Below are 22,234 nucleotides of genomic sequence, written 5' to 3'. Positions count from 1 at the left end.
GTCACCCTGCCACCTGCCCAGCTGTCCGTTCTTGGGTTGGATAAAGGTGATAAGCACAGACCGCACGGGTGCAGCGCTTGGTGGGTTCCCAGGCTCACCCTGTGTCTTACCTCACGCCGTCCACACGGCGGCCCCGGCACCTTCGCTTTACAGGTGAGCAGAAAGGTCAAAAGATGGTGAATGACCGGTTCAAAGTCACAGGGCAGGGACAACCAGGGAATGCGATCCAATCCCAGCTCATTCTGACCCTGATAATACTAGGCAGTAAGGATTCACACCCACCCCGGGTGACAGCAAGAGGCGTGTGAATCCCGACACACGGATGGACTGAACTCATAATGTGCTTTCCAAAGTACATAAAATTATATTTCGCATGAACTTAGATGTATGAATAAAGAACACGTTGATCTGAAAACACAGCCGAGGTGCACTTACAATGGGTGAATATTACGACATGTAAGTGATGCCTCAAAAAAAAGGGGCCAAAAATAAAAATTGATAAAACGTTTTTTAAAAAAGTAGCTGAAAGCACGGTAGCTTTTGGTATCTCGAACTGACTCCATCAGTGACTCTTAGAAGCACACCCAGCGCTGGGCATGTGGGGTGGGTGGGTATTCCCGGCATTTCCTGATGTCATCCAAGGGGGTCGCAACAGTCTGTTCCTGATGGCTCTTGGCTCATGGACACCTGCTCATCGACCGGGAGCCTCATCAGAAAGATAGCACAGGGCTCCCCCAGGGTTTGCATCGTCAGTCCTGGTTGAGGGGGTGACAGCAAAGGCTGGGGCCCCCACCTCACCCCTCCAGGCAGCTTTGGGACTGGAGGAGCAGGGGGAAAGGAGAACGGGGCACTGTCCCTCAGCCTGCCCTCCACCCCCCCCCCCCGCACACTCTCCCTGCACACACCTAAGGGCAATGCCTATTTCCTCCCAGGGCCCCGGTATCCCCTCATAATCCATGGGAAAAGGCACTCCTCCCCGAGACAGGTCTGCCCAAGGTACTAGATTGGAGGCTGGGAATGTTCTGTAAATGCAGGAAGAGGACACAGAGACACAACTTAGCAACACGGTTGCCCCAGGGACCAGAGCCGTGATCACAGCCGCTGCGGCAGCAAAGGGGAGGGAGCCAACTTCTGCGAGGCCCCTCCCGGGGCGCGCCAATGGCTGATCCCTCCCTCCCAGCATTTCATTTCCTCGCAGCGTCCGAGACAGCCAGGTAAACTGAGGCTCCGACAGGTGTGGTAACCTGATGGAGCTGCTTAGGAAGGTATGAGCAAGGCCCGCACCTTCCCTTGCATCTTCCCATGATGCGCACGGCCACCCCCCCCCAAGAGAAAACCCATGCAGCTGCACACAGACCCGACAGCTGGGCACCAGCCCCCTCTCTGACTCGCTCGGGCAGCCAGCAAGTCCCTTCTCAGGTCTGGACCGTATCCTCCCTTCTGTTCACAGACGTCAAGACCCCTGAGCTTCTCCCACCTGGGGGACCCAGGCTCTTCTCTGGGAGGATGCTAACTGTAAATGCCCCATCTCCCAACACTCCCCCTCCCCTCAGCCTGTCACCTTGGAGCAACTGTAGCCCCCCATAAGCTGCTCCAGACTTCTCAGCACCAGGACTCCCCTGAAACCCATCGCCCCTCCAACGACCAACCCTTAACGGGCCCACTGTGCACAGCACCCTGGCGATCAAAGCGTGGGGTTAAACCAGAGTGTGGGAGGCCTGCCAACTCTGAGACTCTCTACCTGTGTGACCTTGGGCAGGTCCCTTAACCTCTCTGATCCCCAGTGGCCTCTTCTGCTAAACAGGGTAGCATCACCTCATGGCCAGGCTGCTCTGCAGAACACAGCAGTTAAAGACCATGAAAACACCCAGCCAAGAACCATGCTCGGCAGCCCCATGGGCACTGACAGTGGAAGCGGACCGTACACGTGGCAGGCGGAACACCTGCAAGGCTGCACCAAGCACCACGCTGGGGCAAACCCCGGGAGCACCCCAGGAGCTCAAAGCCAGCTGAGACCAGTGTCAGTGAGGAGAAGAGCCCCGTGGAGGGCATCCCCCGTGGAGGGCAGCATGGGCAGAGGTGCAGAGGAAGGAATGCACGGGGACCAAGAATCCAGTGGTTCTCTCAGGTCAGAGGGTAGGAGGGGTCCATGGGGGACACGGCTGCAAGGTGGGCAGGGCCCAGGCAGGATGGCCTTGACTCCGCTCCACCACCCGGGCTGGACTTGCCTCTGCTCACAATGCCGCTCCTGGGGCTTCTGGGGCTCGGGAAGAGATGTGCAGAGCGGCGTATTAAGATTCATCTGACTGCAGTGCAGCATGCTGATGGCATGGAGAGACGGCGAGTTGGAGACCGACTAGGGGCAGACTGCAGTGGTCCAGGCAGGAGGCCTGGGAGCTGGCTCCGGCACACAGGGAAGGCGAGAGGGGTGGACGAGCCGGGCGACCACGGAGCAGAGGCTCGTACGGGTCACCCCAGCCCTGCCCCCTCTTCTCCTCAGCTCCCACAGCTCTGCTGACCTGGAAATCTCTGCTGCCCAATTCTGACTCCTTGGTTCACTTCACCTCGGCTTTTGACAGTCTTGCCTGCTGCACCGTCACACCCCGGAGGGGAGGTCCAGGCCGGGCCACAGCGATGGGGTAAGGGTCACTGGGACCTCTTCCCCCCTCCTCCTCCTCCTCCTCCTCCTCCTCCAAGGGCAGTCAGGAGACACCTGGGGGGCAGGTGGTTTCAAGGAAAGCCCACAGGCTTCCCCATACAGATCATGGCCTCGCTCTTCGGAGCAAGGGCGAGATCTCCTTCCAGCCCCTCATGCCCCCTGGGGCCCAGCGCTCCCTAACCAGGGGTGTCTTTAGCCCCTTCCCACAATCTCCTGTCAGGCTCCTCAAAGCCGCCCCAAGTAAACACACAGGCAGACTACACAACGCACCCCCAGCGCTCACTCAGCTGGGAGACAGCCAGCCTGAAGCCCCCGCGACTTCGACCTCTGGAGCTGGGGCCCCTGCCCCTCCCCTGCCAGAACCACCTCTCGGCCTGGAGCCCATGGTGGGCCACCGCAAGGCTGCCCTCCCGCCCCAGCCCAGATAAGTCCCTAGCCGCTGGGCCTTTGCCGCAGCTGAGGAATGGTGGAGCGTTGCTTTGGACAAGGCAAGGCCAACTGGGGGCCTCGGGGCAGCTCTCCACCTTCCCTCACCACCCTCTGCTGCTGGGGCTCCCCCTCTCCCCAGAGGGAGCTGCTCCAGACCCTCCCCATCTCCCTGCCCTCGGCCTTGTCCCCACTCCCAACCTGGCCCCCCTTGCAGGGGGCTCCACTGCCCTCCCCACGAACAGCTCTGCGACCTGCAGCCTACTCTCTCCTCCCCTCCTCCACCTGCACCTCCATCTCCCTCCACACACACCCCACTCCCCCGGGCCCCGGGCCCCAGCCCATCCATCACTCATCCCTGTTTCCCTCACTCCTCCAATCTCCTTTCCTGGCCTCAGAGCAGAACCCTCCCTGTGAGTGTAGGCCCAGTCCCCCCAAATCCCGGGCCCCAGCACCCCAGCTCTCTCCAGACTTTCTTCCAAGCCCCCCTCTTTGCCGAGGCCAGGGCAGCCCCTGAGCCTGGGGCCTGCCACCCCCCCCCAGTGCCCTTGACTTCCCTGACCTGTGTGGGCACCACCCCGGGCCTGGCTAGGGTTCCTCTCCCGCTGCCTTCCCCCCTGAGCTCAGACCCGCTCCCTCCCCTTGTGCCCCAGCTCCCTGACTCCCACCCCACAGCTGTCACTGGGGTGTGGACGACACTAAACACTCTCCCTCCGAGCCTTGGCTCCTCACCCAGAGAGCCAACCTGCCTGATAGCCTTCCGCAGATGGCCCGTGTCCAAGACAAACCGTCTCACCCCCTCTTCCAAACCTGACCCTTCCCCGACGGCCAGCTCCGTCACCCTCCAGAATTCTGTCTTGGAATCCGGGCGTTATCTAGGATTCGTGTGGGCCCTCATCCCAACAGCAGGTGCCGGGCCCACAGACCCTGCCAATAGAATTGCTGCGCCCACCCCTGTTCTTTCCACCACCACCACACTCGGGGCCCTCACAGCCTCTGATCTGAAGGACAGAAATAGCCTCTGGGCCCCTCCCTCAACCGAACCCTCACCCACTGGAATCTCAGGCTTCCTTCGACACTGCTGGACTCACATCGCTCCTGCTTAGACACCGCCGGGGGGGGTGGGGGAGGCAAAGACTGTCCTTCACAGTGTCCCATGTCCCCCCCATGCCCTTCCAGGCATGCTGCCCGAATTCCCCTTCATCCTTCCACCGAGACCTCTTGGCCCCTTGCCCCAGCTGCCAATCCCACCTATCTTTCAAGGACCCTCTCAAAAGCCGCCTCCTTTGCGAAGCCCTTTCAAGCCCCCACCTGGGTGTGAGCCTCTCTCTTCTGTCCCCCAGGAGCCTCCCTTAAGACATTTGGCATAACTGTCCATGAAGCAGAACTTTTCAGCTAGAACCTACATTTCTCCGGTGCTTCTGGCTCCGTCCCCCGCCCCTGCCATTCTGTTATTCTCTTCTAGCGCGCTCTGCATAGGAAAAGCTGTTGGCTGAACAGGAGGAGCCTAGAACCAGAGGACGCCCGCGGGGATGTGAGCACCCCGTTAGCCAGCCAGCTCCAAATCAGCACCCATTCCCCCCCCTACATCTGCAGAGACTTTGGAAATCTGGGGCCAGGGCAGCTCTAGAAGGATCTTCCCCCAATGTCCTGCTTGGCCACAGCATCAGTGCCTGAGCCAGGGCTCCTCTGTCTGGAGAACAAGAACTCCTGGAAGGCCCAGGAGATAGGCTTGGGGCGGGAGGTGTCCATAAACCCTTGTCCTCAAAGGCCGCATGTGGGGTGTCCGTTCCTGTGTGTGTTTTCTGGGGAGAGAGCCCCCAGTTTTCAGCAGGATCCCAAAGGAGTCTGTGAGGGCCCTTAAAGGTAAGACCTGCCACATCTGGATTCTCCCCCACCCCCCACCCCACTCCACCCCCAGCTTCCCCCGCCTTGAACAGCTGACCTCACTCACTTATAAATAGAAACCCTCCCTGGACAGGATGGGTCCAGAGTCTGAGCAACGAGCAGAATCATCACCTGCCCTGTCCTCTGCTGGCCTGAGCAGCAGTCCACTCGGGACCCTGCCTCTCTCTCATCAGCAGCCCAGAAGACCGCTGGGCCACATGCCCTCCCTCCACCTCTCTCTGTTGTCCCTCTTCTAGAAGATGAAGTTAGCCTCTGTCCTCAGCACCCCGGAGCCAGGAAGGGGGTGATTAGGAAGCCCCTGTGTCCCCAGGACCCTCTCCCCGCAATCCCTTTCCTCCTGGAGCTACCTGGCCCCAGGGCAGACCCGGGCAGAGGCAGCCTCTCTTCTGAGCTCCAGCAACCGGCTAGCTATGGCCCGGGATGACCCACAGGTGCCCTGTCTCAAACATCCTGCAGCCCCAATCTGCTCAAGGCCCAGTGCTCCCACCCCAAGCAGGAACCTGGTCTCGTCCTTGTTGCTTCCTTCCCCCACATCTCCAACTGGTGTGGAGTCCTGCAGATCCAGCCACCTGGCAGCTCTCCCCGGCCCTCTTCCCTCCACTTCCAGGGACAGAGATGTGGGAGCTGTGGGACCACTGCAGCAACCCTCCTGTTGGCCTCCCTGCTTCCCGCCTCCCCTCCTTGGCTCCAGAGGACTTTTGATAGAACACAAACCTGCTCGTATCACTGACCTGCTTAAAACCTCTTTGGGGAACCTATCGCCTTCGGGAAAAAATCCAGACTCCTTCCTGCGCCTCTCAGGACCTGGCCCTGAATTTTTTTCCAAACTGGTCTCTTATTTGTCCATCCCAGCCCCCACCCAGTGCCCCACTCATTCGGAACTCCTTACAAATCTCTCAGTTTGGGTGTCCGGTGGTTGGTGCCTTTGACCCTCCCCCATATTGTGCCCTCCACCCCACCCTTCCCTAGCTACACCTCACTCTTCCTTCAGACTCAACTCCCAGATCACGTCCTGCGTGGGGCTCTCCTGGAATCCCTTCCCCACAGGCTGGATCCCGGACTACTCCGCACATCCCTCTCTGAGGGCCTACCGCATCAAATAAATGTTACCGTCCACTTGTTGGTGACCTCTCTGAAAGGAAGAACACAGTGTCCTAGGCCAGGTGTGTGCACATGTCTCTTCCCAACCGCACATTCAGTGACATCACGTTGCTAGCTTGACGACAGCGTTTACACCATGGTAATTGGCAAACACTATAAACACTACAAATCAGGATGTTTTCCCCCAACTCTGATGTGCAGGAAATGTGTGCGGGATGAATGGATGATGGATGGATGGATGGACGGAAGGTGAGAGAGAGAGAGGGATGGCTAAATTACAGTAGGTTCCTTGCTCCATGTTCTGCCCCCTCACGGATGGGGGGCACACATGTGCTTGCCCTCCATCAGATCACACCTCCGTCCTCAAGTCACACATCCTCAGGTTTGCTCCCTCCTCAGTGTCCTGTCCTTGTCCTCCTCATTAGTCTTTCTGGGAGGAACAGTCCTGCCAGTTCTCACCAGCCAGTGGGTTAAGGGGTGTGGACAGCACGGGACCTACCTGGGGTAGGGCGGGGTACGACAAGATGGGGGCTTCCTCTGCTGGTAGAGAGGGGCAGGAGGGGTGTCACCATCCCCGGCAGGGAAACTGAGGGGTAAGGTAGGTGACAGTGGAAGAGGACAGGCCTGGTAGGGCAGCAGCAAGGGGCAGGAAAGAGGGCTGGGCTCCTTGCTGGGAAGGACACAGCACCAGGATCGATGGATACCATCTCCTCGTTCAGGGCGCTGTGGGGACAACTCCTCACCTGTCGGCATGACGGGCCGCTCTCCCTCGGGTCTCCCCGAGCTCTCTTCCTCCCCTGGCTCCCCCTCCCCTGTCTGGGAGGCCCCATCCAAGCCTGTGTCCCCAGCCCTGCCCTGCATGTCCTCATCTGCATCTGGGTCTCATTCTCTGTCTTCAGCTCCCTTTCCGCATCTCTCTGTCTCTGTCACCCCTCCATCTCTATGCCTCCATCTGTCTCCATCTCCCCCGCCCTATCTCTGTCCCTCCTGTCCCTGCATCTCTGTCCTCCTGTCTTTATGCCCGCCTCTCTCAAGGTCCTCGCCTCGCCCTCTGGGACCCCGTCTCCTGGTCTCCCTCTCCCTCTGCGCCTCCGTCTCCCCCTCTGTGTCTCTGTGTCTCGGCGCCCGCATCTCCGCACTCCCCGGCCTGCCCGCCTCAGCCTGCTCAGATTCCAAGGCGCAGATGGCAGGACGTTCACGCCGCAGTGCCTGCGAGCACAGGGCCACGGCTGCTTCTGGGACTTCTTAGCACCCCTGGCCCCTGAGGCTGCCGGGCGGCAGTCAGTCACTTGCCGGCCTGCTGGGGACTCCCACTCAGCCCTGCGGGGCCTGCAGCCACCAGGGACTGGGACAAACTCCCCCCTGGAGCAGACACCGTAGCACCACGGAGTGGGGACTCCCTGCTGCTGAGGGTTTGGTGGCCGGTGTCCCCTGCTTTCCTCAGGAACTTGGGCCAGGGGACGCTGCAGGCAGCCCTGACCGATCCCCTTTACTTCCTCCCCAAGGGGGTGTCCTTCTTGACGTCTAACTGAAAGGCTTCTTGCTGCCGCCTCAGCGGCCCTCAGTCTCCGTGACTCAGCTTCTTCCCAGCACAGCCGAAGCCTCCACCAGCAGCCTCCGCCAGGGCAGATTGCGGGGTGCAGCCCCTCCGGGGGGAGGGGCATCTGACCTGGGCCAGAACGGGCCGAGGGAGAGGAGGCTCATGTTCAGGGTGATGGGAGGTTAGAGGTGCCACTGCCTGGGTCCCCGCAGCGGAGCAGGCTGCCCCCACCAGCCTGGCAGAGTGGCGCACCTCTCCGCAGGAGGCGCACACGCCCACGCCCCAGGCGCCCAGACCCAACACGCTCACCGCAGTGCCATACTCCCCACCTGCGGGCCCCGCAGCTGCTGTCCTGCCCCCTCCCTGCGCCTCAGCTCCAAGAAGAGGGAATAGGGCAGAGTCACCTGGTGGGGGAGGGCGTGGAGGCGAGAGGAAGGTGTGCTAACATGGGGTGATGGTGACGGAGGAGGGGCCGGGGCTGGGGTGCATCTGGCTGGACAGGGCAGCTGAGTGCGCACGACATGAAAGGCACAGAGGTCAGCGGGGTGGGGGAGGGGGCTCTGATCCCCCTGAAAAGTGAACATCTCACATCAGTTCCAGGCCTGGCTTGGAACTATGCTCCCCAGCCTCGCCCCAGCCCCTTCCCCCCCGCCCCACCCCGACGAGGACCACCTTGCCACTATGGCCAGCCCCTTCCCCCCAGCTCCTCCGCATCACCGTCCCACCAGGGGCTGGGGAAGTGCATCAGCTCAGCCCTCTACCAGGAGAGCTCAGGTTCTGGCAGCCCGGTCCCCTGCCTGAGCCTCAGGGAGGCAGGAACCCCCAGGAAAGAACACAGAACGGTCTGTGGTGGCAGCGCCTCCTGACTACACCCCCCTCCCCGCTTTTCCAAGAATCAGCCAAGGGGGTGACCTAGAAGACCAACCCGGGGCAAGCGGCTACCTTCTGGAAGGAACCCTGTTGGGAGGCCCCATGGGGCCTGCTCTCACCCCCAATCAGTTTGGGGGACTGGGGGCAGTGGGGTCCCCAGGCCACCCTTCGCGTCCTCAGACAGCTCCAGGAGTGAGGACAGCCTCCTCCCGCTCAGCCCAGATCCCATTGCTTGCAGCCTTTGGCCCCACACAACAAGCCTGCTCCCTCTTCCACATGACAGCCCTTCAAGTATTTGAAGACAGCTCGCCTGTCCCCGCTGAGCCTCCTCTTCTCCTGACTAAGCATCCCAGTTCTTAGAACGATTCCTCAAACGCGATGGTTTCAAGTCTCTTCACCATGCTGGGCGTTCTCATCCACCCAGCCGCCCCACTCACAGCAAGGCTCCCGGAATGGAGGCTGGGAGCAGATGGCCTCCCTCCCTACCGGACAGGCCTCAGCTGCACCCAGGCGCAGCCACCAACCCTCTCCTCCTCGCTCCTACCCTGCTCCAGTCAGCCACACCTCCAATTACCGAATCACGTAAAGGCTGGGGGGGCCCAGGGCTGGGCTGGGGGGATCCCCCAATACTTTCTCTCCCCTCTGTGTCTTCTCCAAAGACCCGAATCTCTTCCAATGACTTGTCCCTCCAGAAAGGCCCTATCCACGCCTGATGCTCACCACTCACTCATCCTTCAAAGCCCACCTCCTCTGAGAAGCCTTCCCAGCTGCCTTGGGCAAGCTCCATACACAGAGACTGAGTGACACTCACTGGTTTTCACCCTCCAGAGTCCCCACACATTGTTGCGTCTCCCTCCTGTCCTCCTCGCTGCCATCAGGCTAGCGGCATGCAGAAGAAACTGGAAACGGGGGTGGGAGGGCAAGAAGGCAGAGGGTCCCCAGCCCCAGGGACTGTGCCCTTGCACACGCCCCTACCTGTTCGTGGTACTCGATGCCCATGCTGAGCGTGTTGACCAGGATAGCAATCATGATTCCCCGGCCAAAGTACTTGCTGTCCACAATCTTCCGGAAAGTGTCACAGATCAGTCTCCAGAAGGCCAGCATGGAGTTGGGCTCCACTTCTAGCCCCAGGCTCCGTCGGTGCCGGTCGTGGGGGTCCCGGGGATCACCGTGCTGGGCGTCTTGAGTGAGCTCATACACCGCCTCGCTGTCTGAGTCAGGCATCTCATGGCCGGCGAGCTCCCCCTGCCCTACCCCTGCCCGGGCGCAGTAGGGGCAGCTGTCTGGGCCACGGGCTCCACTCTCTGCCTTCAGGCAAGGGCTGGAGATCTTGCAAGAGCTTTGGCAGGTGCCTAGGACAGGAGGGGAGAGGTTGGAGGCTCCAAGGTTTCTTACTTGGGGCGGCCCTTCCCTCAAAGTATCTATAAAATGAGTGGGGGAGTGTGGGTTTCTTTCAATGACGGGGTGTGAGGCACTTAGCAGGCCAGGGGCACTGAATGCCCTGCAGCATGGGCAGTCCCGAGCAACAGAATGGCCCCAAATGCCAATAGCGTTCCACTGACAGTCACTGCCAGGGGTCCTAGGGTTTGGCAGGTGGCCTTGATGTCCCCTGAGGTCCTGGGCAGCTCCCCTGTCCGAGGAGCCCTTAGCAAGGAGCCTAGACCAGCTCTCCTTCCCAGGAAAGCCAGCCCCGCACCAACGCTGCTGTGAGGAGCATTTCCCAAGGGATCCTTAAGACACACACACACACACACACACGCACAGATGTGTGCTCATGTACATCCACACCCAGGCACATACACACGTGCAGTGAACACACACTTGCACGCACACATGTACTACGCACATATACGTACCATTTGCAAACCACTCAGACCTCCACAGCCAAACACGCGTGTGCACAGACACGTGCACGTTATATAATGCACATGTGCCAGGCCTGGGCACACGTGGGCGTGCGTACGGACCAGAGCACCACCCCAGCGTGCACACACACGCAGCTGCACCTATCAGACACATGTGTGCACATACACACATGAACACGAAACATGTGCGTGCACGTGCACCCGGACACACCCCGGACACCTTCGTGCACACCCCAGGCCGCACACACTCATGCACACAGTGACCTATCCCAAGACACCATGGCCATTGAAATCTGGCTTGGATCCTAGAGTCTGAGCGCTGGAGGGAGGCTCAGAGAGCTCCCGGGAAAGCACGTCGGGTGAGGTGCAGGCATCTTGCTCAGGGCCCGGGCCCCGGGAAGCACCCAACAAGGTTTCTCCTTCTGACCGCACACGGGAGGGCTCGCCGGCAATGACCACGGCCCCAGCCCTGCCTTCTACACAGGAGGGGACTGAAACATGTGTGTGCATGACTGGCTTCCATTCCACGGCAGGGTGGCCAGAAAGCGGGCGCGGGAGCCCTTCCCAGGGCGTTCTGTGACGGCACCTTCCTGTCCCGGCCCACGTTCCCACATGACATCCTACACATATCCCGCTGCTCCCACGTGCCACATCCTTCCTGAAACCCTGGGCTTCGGCTACAGTGAGTCTGTCTTCGGGGGAGGGCTCGCCGCCCTTGTCTGACGGGGGGTAGGGAGGACACCCACAGGCAGCGAGTGTCTCACTTCCCCTGTGACACCGGGTGTTCCTCCCACCAAACTAGCAGCCCCCTGAGGACTTGCTGCTCTAGGCCCCCAGTCTCCCCGTGGGGAGCCAATGGAACTCATGTTCACAAGAGTCTCCTTAGTGTGGGGCGCGAGGCTGGCCATGGTCACACACCATTTCCCCTCGGGGCCTCGGAGCCAGATGGCCCTGAGTTCACACCTAACCAGGGGCTTAACCTTGAGCCGGCAAGTCAAGCAACCTCTCCAGGCCTCCTTTTTCTCGCCGGTACAACGGGGACGGTAAGAAAGCTTATCATCTAAACTGTTGAGAGGATCCAATGGGATTCCGCCTGCAAAGCACGCGACAGGCACAGAATAGTTGGTCAACAACTGTTAGGTCTTCTTGCAAACAGCATAGAGCAGAGCATATAGCAGGTGCTCACCCCACGATAGTTATTATTCTCATTACAACGCAAGAATTAAGATTCCCACTTGAAGGGATGAGAAACTCAGGGCTCAAAGAAGCGGCGGGACCGATTGAAGGTCCCAAGGCCTCGAGTGGCAGAATGGGAATCAGGGGCCCCCCGTCCTCTCTGGGATACCGCCTGGCCCCTAGGCCAGGGCCCCAGCATGCCCCCCCTCCCCAGAGTTCTCACCTGTGCTCTGTGTCTCCAGCAGCTTGTGCATGGAGCTGTAGGGCCCGGGCGGGATGTTGAGGCTGGTGAGCGTGGGGGGTCCAGAGGTGGGGGCCACCTCCACTAGTGCCTTCTCCTTCAGCATCTCTGGGGGAGGGCTGGTGTGCACAGTGGGGTACACCTTCCCGCTGCCCACAGTCCTGCCCGAGGCCTCAGATGGTGACCTGGGAGGGGGTGCCTGGCAGCGGACTGGCTCCAGGTGGCAGTCGGCATGGTAGAAGCTGTGCACAGACTCTGCGCCCCCCGGAGGGCCCCCGGAGAGGGCGGGCGTCGAGGGCGGTGGCAGCATGAGCCGGCGGGACCCACTGGCATCCCGGTCCTGAATCTCCGGGCTGGCCCGGGGGGCCCGCAGTGTCCCATTGCCCAGGTGGTAGTGGTGATGGTGATGGTGGTGATGGTGCACCAGGTGGTGGACGGATGGACGGCGGTGGGAGCGAGAGCAGCTCCCGCCGGGCTGGGGCTCCTGGCCTGCACGGGCCACTGGGCTGCTCAGCAGGCCGGCCCGCACGCCTACCGCCCGGGAGACCTGGGCCAGCCTGCGGGCCGCCTTCCGGAGGATGTACACCAGGTACTTGAGCAGCTCCTCGTAGCAGCTGCCTGGCTCGGAGAAACTGGCCAGGGTGCTCGCATTGGACAGGAACCGCACGCGCTGCTCCCGCATCAGCTGGCTTTCCCGCTGCTTGGTCTCTGAGAACTGCGTGGCGATCACCACCAGGCACAGGTTGATCATGAAGAAGGAGCCCACCTGTTGGGGTGGGGAGAGCAAGAGGAGATGTCCTGAAGAAAAGGGAACCGCAAGGCGAGGCACCGCATCCCCAGCACGTCCTACACGCCAGGCGCTGGGCTCAGTTACTGTCCAAGCATGATCTCATTTTATCCTCGTGACAGTCTCAAGAGGTGCTACTTTTATAGCCTCTGTCCGACAGGTGAGGAAACGGGCTCAGAGAGGTCAAGGCATTTGCCCAAGATCATTCAGCTAACGCACACGAAGCTGAGACTTGAACCAAGCTCTATGGAATTCCGAGGCATTGTTATTGATCGCGATGGTATCCTGCAAGGATTTCTCCCAGATTCCCTGCCCCTGACCATGGCCAGCCATGGAGATTCTGAGCACCCCTACCCAGTTCCCGTTAGGAGCGGAGAAGGCTGTAGAGATGAGTGCAATCTTGGGGACATGGGGTTCTCACGTTGGGTTGAGCCTTCGAGGTCTTGGCAAAAACACCGTTCCCAAGACCTCTGCATTTAGTCCCACTTCTAGCTGCACGCCCTGGGGTGAGACCCTCAGCCATGGGGCCTCACTATCCTCCTGATTGTTGGCCTTCTGTATCTTCTTTCCCTGCGCCTCTCCCCTCCCCAAGCCAGGTGATGGGCTGAACCCCGATCCCTACAGACTAGCCAAGCTGCCGCCCTGACTTGCCCATACTCCCTCATCCCTGTCCCCGTGCCTCAGTTTCTCCAGAACTCCCGGATGGCCATCACTGGGACAACAAACCAGAATGAAGGAAATGAATATTTATGGTGACAAAGCAGATTTTTTTTCTAGATTGTGTCCTAGTAATTATGATAATTAGCTTCACTAATATGATTCCAGAGAGCTGTTTGGAAGATTTTTCACGGGGTGTGTGGGTGGAAACTAGGCCCCTTACCACCCTGTCTGCTTCCTTCCCCTCCTCCAAGCCCAGGGAGAGAAGCATACTGAAAAGACCGTGCTTCCCAGAGATGCTGACTTTGCCACCCCCCAGGTGATGGTGGGGGACGGGAACAGGTCCCAAACCTGACCCGCTTCCACATGCAGGGGCAGGAGGGGGTGGCCTGGAGGACTGGTTCTTTCCGAGGACCCACCCTCTGCCTCTCGCCAAGAGCGGCCTTTGTCTGTCTCCACCTCTCTCCGGAGTTTGCCCTAGGTCCCGAGTAGATCTTAACCCCTGTCTTAATCTCTCTCTCTCTCAATATCTGTCCCTCTCTCTGGCTCTGTCACTGGCCTCTTGGTGACCTGGAGAAGGGCTGGACTTGGAGCGCATAGCCTGGGGTTGGAATTCTCGGCCCCGGCCACTTCCTCAGCCCAGTGACCGGACCCTCTGAAGCTCAGAGTTCTCCTTTAGGAGATGGGGCCACTTCCCTGCTGGCCTGCCCCACCGCCCAGGGGACTGTGAGGACTAAGCAGGCAGAAGATGTCACAGCGCACATCAACAACAACGCCTGCCCGGCCAGGCCAATCCACGGCACACACGGAGCCCATGACGGGGTCGGACAAACGAGGAAACGTGGGTTTCCTCTCGGTAAAATGGAGATGATGATGCGATCGTGGTGAGGATTAAAGGCACCAGCACATAAAAAGTGCTGAGAGCAGGACTGGTGCATCGTAAGTGCTCAATAAATATTAGCTGTAAGTAGTAGCCGTTCAATTATGAACTAGGAATGGTAAGGATGACAACTATTAAACATTGCTTCTCTCGCCTCTGTCTTCTGCCCTCGTGAAGCCTTGGAGCTTCTGAGCTGGAAGGAACAAGAGGTCGTGCAGTGTTTCTCAACACTGAATGCCAGGGAGTCTGGGTGGCACAATTCTGTGTTTGCGGGACTGTCATGTCAGGATGTTTACCATCTCTCCCCCGCCCCCCAACCAAATGCCGGGAGTGGTCCCCTAGACCTCGTGAAAAACAGGACCACCCTCTGCTATTTCCAAATGCCCCCTGGGTTGAGAATCACCCATTTTACTGATGAAGAAGCAGAGGCCTGGGGTGGGGCTGGAGGGCTCATGGGGAATGACTTGCCCAAGGTACTAAGTGAGAAAACCAAGCCTCGACCTTGGATTTCCTCCTGACTCCTCACGACTGGTGCCCTCTCTGCCTGAGTCTCTGTGGGACCTGTCCCTGAGACCAAGCTAGTCCCTCTCTGGATTCTCCCCACCTGTTTCCCCGGGATCCCCCTGCCCACAGGGGCCCAAGGAATCACTCACGATGATGAGGAGGATGAAGTAGATGAAATTGTAGAAGGAATGAGCATCCATCACAAAGTACATGATGTCGACCCAGCCCTCCAGCGTGATGACCTGGGGAGGGTGCAGAGGGACAGGCTGACCCGGGGGGGCCCCCCTAAAGCCTCCTGCGGTCTCCTCAGAGGCCCCGGCCCCCTCCCAGCCCTGAGGACGACCGCTCCGAGGCCGGACTGCGTCCTGGCGCTTGTGTCCTGGGGAACGTCTCAGTACCCGGCTGTCCCACCTGGAAGATGGCAATCCAGGCATAGCCGATGTTGTCGAAGTTGATGGCGCCCTTGAAGGGGTTGTGCTCCCCTGCGGAGCAGTTGGTGTAGTACTGGTTCCAGTTGACGCAGGTGGTGTTGCTGGAGCTGTTATAGGCCTCGTAGTCCAGGCCGCAGGGGGGGCCGCCGCCGCCCTCGCCGCGCAGTGTGGGCACGCTCCTGCACGAGCGCATGCCGTTCTCCCGCGGCTGGGAGCAGATGAAGGGGTTCTCGTCCTCGTTCTCCGTCTGGTAATAGCGCTCCAGGTCCACGCTCAGGGGGCTGCAGGGGGGACAGGGAGGAGCTGGGAGCAGGGGTCTCCGGGGAGAGGTCCCAGGAAGGATGAGCTGCATGGGTGCAGTGAGACCTGCAGGGTGAGCAGGGCAGGGACGAGAGTCGGGCACGCATCGGGCGGGGGCGGGGATTTGTGGGTGTGGGTTGGCGGGCACCAGGAGTGTGCGGACCGAGTGTGACATTCCAGGGTGGGGGCGAGGGAAGGTTATGTCCCAGGGTGATAGTTTTCTAACGTGGCTGCACATCAGGCTCACGGCGGAGCTTGTAAGCTCCCCAAGGCCATGCTGACCCCCAGGCCGATGAAATCAGAGCCTGTAGGGGACCCGGGCCTCGGGAATTTGTTTTTAATTCCCCAGTTGACTCCAGTGTGTAGCCGAGTTTGAGAACCAGACATGTCACCGATGTGAAAACAGCCATGTCAACGGCAACAGGGACTGAGGTGGAAGGAACAAGAGGTCGTGCAGTGTTTCTCAACACTGAATGCCAGGGAGTCTGGGTGGCACAATTCTGTGTTTGCGGGACTGTCATGTCAGGATGTTTACCATCTCTCCCCCGCCCCCCAACCAAATGCCGGGAGTGGTCCCCTAGACCTCGTGAAAAACAGGACCACCCTTTGCTATTTCCAAATGCCCCCCAGCCCCACAAATACTCCCGGGTCACCGCCATCCTGGGCGACACTCACAGGCTGAAATTCTCCGGCAGGAAGCATCGGTTACGAAGCAGCCCTGCCCACAGCTGGACGCCAACGATGCCGAAGATGAAGAAGACGAAGAAGCAGAGCAGCAGGACGTTGCCCAGCATGGGCAGTGTGTCCAGCAGCAGCGTGACAAGGATGCGCATGCCTGTGGGGGCAGAAGCCACGCTGGGGGCGCCAGGCTGGCCGGGCTAGGCTGGCTGCCACAAGCCTGGCAACGCTCCCAGAGGGGGCCCATCGGGGTTTCCGGGGGTTTCCGGGGCTGAGACGCCCGGCTCAAGCTGGAGGGGAGACCAACAGACACCTCTAACTCCACAGGCAGGCCTGGCAGTCCCTAGCCCCTGCCCACTATCCCTCTTGGCCCATCCATATTAATCAGCGCACGGTACCACCAAGGATGAGCCAGAGTGATCAAGGTTTCCAAAGCTCCCGTCTCCTGCACTGCACCCCACCTAACTCCCCACATCATCTCGGTTTACAGATGAGGCTCGAGGAGGCTCAGAGGACCGACATGACTTGGCCAGTATCATAGAGCTGCCCAGCATTCTGCTTCTGGATCCCACCTCCCCCCCCCCCACACACACACACACTCGCTTCCTACCTCCTTCTCTCACCCGACACAATCACCTGACCTTTCTAAGTCATCAGATAGCACCATTGCAGTCATTGGGGAAACTGAGGCAGAGAACTCCAGGAGGAATGTCAGCAAAGAAGGAATCTCATTTTGAGAGCCAGACCCTCAGCAAGGGTCCAGATGCCCTGAGCTTCACTATGGTTCTGAGCCCCCTGCCGAGTCCATTCTCTGTTGATGCAGATCCCCACATTGGGGGCGAGGAGACATAAGTCCATCTTCTCCATTAACAAGTCCCTCTGCAGGGAAAGCCACCACAGCCCCTCCCCGCCAAGCCCTGTTGGAGATACTGCCCTCCCTCCTCACTCCAGGCCCAGGACCCCATCACCCCACGTGGTCTGAGCCACCCCCAGGCCACCAAGCCCTTGTTAAGCACACAGACCTCTAATGGCTGGTCTTGACCCCTGAAGTGCCACTCATGGTCCCCTGCCCCTCCAGGGCAAAAGCGTCTAAGCAGCAGCTAATTAACCCTCCTGGTGCCTGCAGCCATCCTGCCTGGGCTTTCCAGCCCGGCCTGCTCACTCAGTCCTTCACCCCCTCCTCCAGCCCCATCCTCCTTCAGCTCCTCAGTGCTCCAACTGAGATCAATTCCTCGGGGTTTGCATTAAGGGAATTACCCTGGTGGTTAGACAGAGGCCTATAAATCTGCCAACCATCACCTGGGGTGGGAGGGGAGGCGAGAGCATGCATGCCCCTCGTCTGCAGCTCCTGTTAGCACTAATGCCCCAAAGCCCGGAGGACACACTGAGCAGCTCTGCCCACCCAAAGGCAGCTGCATCTCATACACACGCGCACACACACACGCACACACACGCACGCACGCACAGCACGGGGGGCTGCCGCTACATCAGGCACAGAGCCCCAGAAACATGGCCCGGCCCCCCCAACTCCCGGGACTGCAGTGGAGACCATTTGCAGTCTCTGTAGTTTGGGGACTTGTCAAGGGGGCCGGAGCAAGTGTTGGGGGGGCAGGATGTAGGGGGAGCTGGAGCTGCCAAAGCTTGGCTGGCTCAGGAAACCAATGCGGTTTAATTTAGATAATGGTCCCGCAGTCAGTTGCGGCAGCAGGTTGGAAGGGGGTAGGAAGGAGGAAGGGGATACAGGTGGAGGGTGAGACATGGAGTGGCCTTGTCTGGAGACAAGTCATGCTCAGTGTGGCTAGTATGGTCTCGCCGACAAGAGCCCGACTGCGTGAGAGGCTGTTCTAGGTAGAAAAGGCCATTCCACGTTGTACCCACCCCTCCTGGCCTACCAGCTTCTCTACCCTGTTCCCACTCACCCCTATCCCCCTGCAGGGAGCGGTCTTCTAGGTGAAGGGAAGGGGTCATCTGACACATGTCTGAGACTCTGACCCCAAATCAGGCTAAAATAAGGGGGACGGTCTTTCCAGGTGACTCACAGGGCCACAGGCAGGTGGGGGGGGGGCTCCACTTAGCTCCAGTGGCCCTGGCTCCCCACTGAGCCCCTCTGTGATGAGGTCTGCCTCGGACTGCCAGGCCCCGATGAGGCCGGTGAGTGGTCAAGTGGTAGGGGTGGGATCTGGGATTTCCATATTTCCTCTGGGGGCTCTCCGTCCAGGGGCTGAGGGCCAAGGGATCACTCACTGGGCACCCGGTTAATGGCCCTGAGCGGTCGCAGCACACGGACTGTCCTGACAGCTGAGAAGCTGACGTTCTGCAGGTCCAGCGAATACTCCAGCATCCTGCAGGGAGGGGCCCAAAGGGAGGCCCTTTGAGTCTGAGGCCGCCGTGGGGGTCAAAAGAGGTCAATGAGGAATCCTGCTGCAGTGGGGCAGCAAACCTCTGACTCCTCCCACTCCTCCACCAAGGGACCCCGAAGAGCCGGCTCCCTGGGGGCAAGGCCACCCCCAAGCCAAGGACAGATCCCCATCGGGGAATGAACAGAGGATGGTGTGGATGCAGGGACTTGAGCGTTCCAGGCAGGACAGCCTCGGACCCGGAGTGGACAGCCAGGGAGAAAGCATGGCCAGAAGTGGGCTGGGCACAGGGGCGGGGGTGGGGGGCGGCAGTGCTGGGGCCTAGAACCCTGGGCCCTGGGGTGGGCACTGATCTGGTTGTTGCTCTCCCACCTCTAGCCCCTGCACTCACCCTGCAATGACGATGAAGAAGTCAAGCCGGTTCCAAGTGTCTCCCAGGTAACACTTTTTCCCGAAGATGCCCAAGGCCACCATCTTCACCACCATCTCCACCGCGAAGAAGGCAAAGATGAAGTCATCAAAGGCCTGATATGGGGACGAGAGGCTTTTGAAACTGGGGGGGAGGACACCCCCCCACTCCCTCCCCACCATCGAGGTCAGGGCCTCCCCCAGAGACGGTGTCTGCACTTACTCAGCTCAGGAGCTGCCCACCCCCACACTCCGCCACACACACACACACACACACACACACACACACACACACACATGTGCACACACACACCTGCAGGATCCGGCAGCGCTGGGAGTCACAGGCGATGTCCTCACATGGCCGGAACATGCCCAGGGTCACACAGTTGAGAAGGATGACCAACATGCTGATGCGCTCAAACCAGGTATCCGGGGGGGGGCGTCAAGGAAACTGCTGGCCAGGGCTGGAGCCATGCCCGTGCCCCCCTGCACCGCCCCCCCCCCGCACCTCCTGCTTCTTGTCCTTCCCCCACCCCCATCTGAGACAGGGCCAGGTGCAAAGGGCAGGCCCAAGTGTCTGAGCGAGCCCGGCCCAGGCCCAGGCCCACCTTGGCCCAACCCCTCTCCGGGCCCAGCCTCCTCAGCTGTAAGGTAGGAAAAGGCACAAATACCCTGACAATTTGCACAAGCCATTTGGGGGATAAAATCAATCGTGCCGGCGGAAATGCCAGACACCAGGAGTGTGCTGCTGAATCTGAATCCTATGCTCCCTACCTCACAGGGAAGATGTGAGAAGCAAATGAGAGAATGTAGTGAATGTGTGACACAAACCTAAAGTCGGATTATGCCTGCCTTACAGTTTACCAAGCGCTTTCACGCCATGCCACATCTGATGCTCACAACAGCCCCGCGAGCTCTCCGGCGTAGATCACGTTCTTCCCCGGAACCCAAGCACACTGAGGCCCGGGAGAGCCAAAGCGCTGCACTGAAGGTCATGGGAGAAGCCGGGAGGAGACCGAGGCGTCCAAGCTCCTGATCTGGGACAGTTCTTTCTGCAGTGGCTCTGGCGCGCAGGGGAGGGCCGTCAGGGCGCCCTGGCACCAGGCGGACGGGCAGAAGCGGGCAAGAGGGTCCACGGCGGTAGCTCTCCTTCACCCCAGTACCGGGGCCAGACGCTGCCACCACCCACCCGCCCCCTGGCCTCTCGGAGCCCTCAGATGGCCTCCAGGCACACTCCCACATTTAAATAATGAGGACCCACTGCCCTGGGCTAGATATGAGTCCCCAGCCCACGCAGAGTAGACAGTACTCTGCACACACAGACCCCGAGTCTTTCCACGTAGTGGATTTTATTAAGGGGCTCACTTCCAGCCCATCAACAGGAGAATGTACAAAGTGGCCACTGGACCTTAGAAGGTTCTGGACGCTGGACTCACAGATAAGTGACCTAGCATTCTTTTTTTCTCAAAGAAAATACGGGGTGGGGAGAACAAAGAGGACAGAAGGGAGCAGAAAGTGGAGACTGGGCAAAGGAGGGGCCTCAGGGATGAAGGTGGGGAGGGTGTCCCGGCAGCCCATGACACGACCCGCCAAGCCAGAGTGTGGGGCGCAGAGGGCCTAGAGCAGGCGGAATCTTCCTGTCACAACCTCACTTCTGGAGTGAGAAGGCTCTGTCTGGGGACCCCAGGACCTTCCTCCCAGCTGGTCTCAGCCACCCCCTCCCCCCGTCTCTGTCTTGAACCTCAGGCCACCCTGCAGCTCAGGACGCCCTCAATCCCTTCCCAGGCCTCTCTGCCACCTAGGCCCTTTGCCCTCACCTCCCTTCCCACCGACAGGCACCCAAACAGGCCAAGGTACTGCAATTTCCCATGCCTCCGCCTCTTCCTCACAAGAATAAGAGTAAAAAAAAAAATAGTTCTAGGTTTTTGGGGTAAGTAAATGAAAGGGGGAAATAAAGAGAGTGCTCTGTTTCCATGTAGCTATTTTCCAGAGTGGAGCCTGAGCCCAGTGGATGTCTCCCCAGAAGGGGGGTCAGCCAGGGGTCACCCTGGAAAAAGGAAGATGGGAAGGGAGATCCCTCGGGGTGATTCTCTGGAAAGGGAAGGACACAATTACCCTCAAGGCTTGGTCTGCTTTCCCAAGCTAGCCCCCTCCTCTCCTCTGGAGGGAAGGGACCCACGTGAGCAGATATCGCTGCAAGGGGGACCGTGGGCAGTTCTCTTGGGAAGAGGGGCTCCCGGAACACCTGTTTGGACCCCTCGAACAGCAGTGATTCCGTCATGCCATCTGTGTGCACTGGTCTCATCTCCCTCGCTGAGGCAGGGACACTCTGAGACACTCCGCATCCCCTACAAAGCTGACAGTGGTGCCTGGCATGTAGCAGATGATCAATACGTGCGGGAAACGAATGAACAAATGAACTGATCAATCATCAATCTCCCTGCTTAGAAGCCAGTGTATCTCCCCATTCATGTTTTCCTGCCTTGTTTGCCCCAACAGTGATCAACTGATAACTATGGAGGGGAGGGGCAGAAGTGACACCACAGAGGAGCCGGGACTCCTTCTGTCCTCAGCTTCTACGTGCTCACATGGGGGCCTCTTATAGCTAGATTCTGCCTCCAAACCCCATCTCCAGCTCTTAACCACGGAAACCCCTTCTCAAGGGGCCCCCTTGGCACTTTAGTGCACTCCCAGGTACGTTCTATCCGCTCTCTACCTTTCCCCTTTCCCTACAGGTAAACTTCAATGGACAGGGAAGACACTAAGGCACAGGGAAATTTGGGACAATCTGAATTGAGAAATAATTAATGAGGATGGGGGTCTTTCACCCTTCTCAGGGTAGGGCTCGTTTCCTTGGGAACATGGCCTTATGTCACCGTGTGATGTTCCTCTGTTGCCATAACAACAGGAGGATTTGTCACCAGGTGGTGTGGATTTGTTGCTATGGCAATTAAAGGGACCCCCTCACACATGAACTCCCCTTCACCAGACTGCTGTCTTGTCCTCATGCAGGGAAGGGAAAGCAGGAGACCCACAGGTTATCAGGTTGGGGGGAAACCATGTGACAAATCCCCATGGCAACCAAGGGAACGGGGGACACTGGTTGCCATAGTGACTATGAGAGACCTGTGCAGTCACATGTCTACTGTTGCTATGGCAACTGTCCGGGCTGGAGTGGATCCCAAAGGGGGAGGTGGGTAGGAGAGGGGAGGCTCTTTCTTCTCCCCACAACCCACCATCAAAAGCAGAGAAAAAGGAAATGGCAGGGCGAAGAAACCCACTTCCATCCCTCCTCCTCTTCTCCCTCCAGGAGAGAGAACTAGAGCATGTTCTCTGTACAACCGAGTCCTCTCCGCGGGGCTTTATCTAGAGCCCTTGCCCAGCCTGGCAGCTGTAAGGGAGAGGGAGGTGGGGAGAGGAGGGAGGAGGCCTGGGGCACCTCTAGG

At 59.6% G+C, this 22,234-nt stretch overlaps 1 protein-coding gene across 1 annotated transcript in view; it reads right to left on the bottom strand.

Annotated features, from left to right (window-relative positions):
* Positions 1-22,234, bottom strand: part of CACNA1G (calcium voltage-gated channel subunit alpha1 G) — a 61,876-nt gene that overhangs the window by 34,986 nt on the left and 4,656 nt on the right. Inside the window, exons 2-9 of the mRNA XM_081805971.1 lie at positions 19,102-19,213; positions 18,772-18,905; positions 18,268-18,365; positions 16,021-16,180; positions 15,026-15,326; positions 14,764-14,856; positions 11,769-12,552; positions 9,480-9,856 (exon numbers count right to left, since the gene is read on the bottom strand). Coding sequence (XP_081662097.1) covers positions 9,480-9,856; positions 11,769-12,552; positions 14,764-14,856; positions 15,026-15,326; positions 16,021-16,180; positions 18,268-18,365; positions 18,772-18,905; positions 19,102-19,213 — 2,059 coding nt within the window. The remainder of the gene's footprint in view (positions 1-9,479; positions 9,857-11,768; positions 12,553-14,763; positions 14,857-15,025; positions 15,327-16,020; positions 16,181-18,267; positions 18,366-18,771; positions 18,906-19,101; positions 19,214-22,234) is intronic.

The sequence above is a fragment of the Leptonychotes weddellii genome, chromosome 15 (assembly GCF_054177405.1).
Source record: "Leptonychotes weddellii isolate Sample4059 chromosome 15, ASM5417740v2, whole genome shotgun sequence".
NCBI classification, from domain to species: Eukaryota; Metazoa; Chordata; class Mammalia; order Carnivora; family Phocidae; genus Leptonychotes; species Leptonychotes weddellii.
This window is presented reverse-complemented; position numbering and strand designations above follow the sequence as displayed.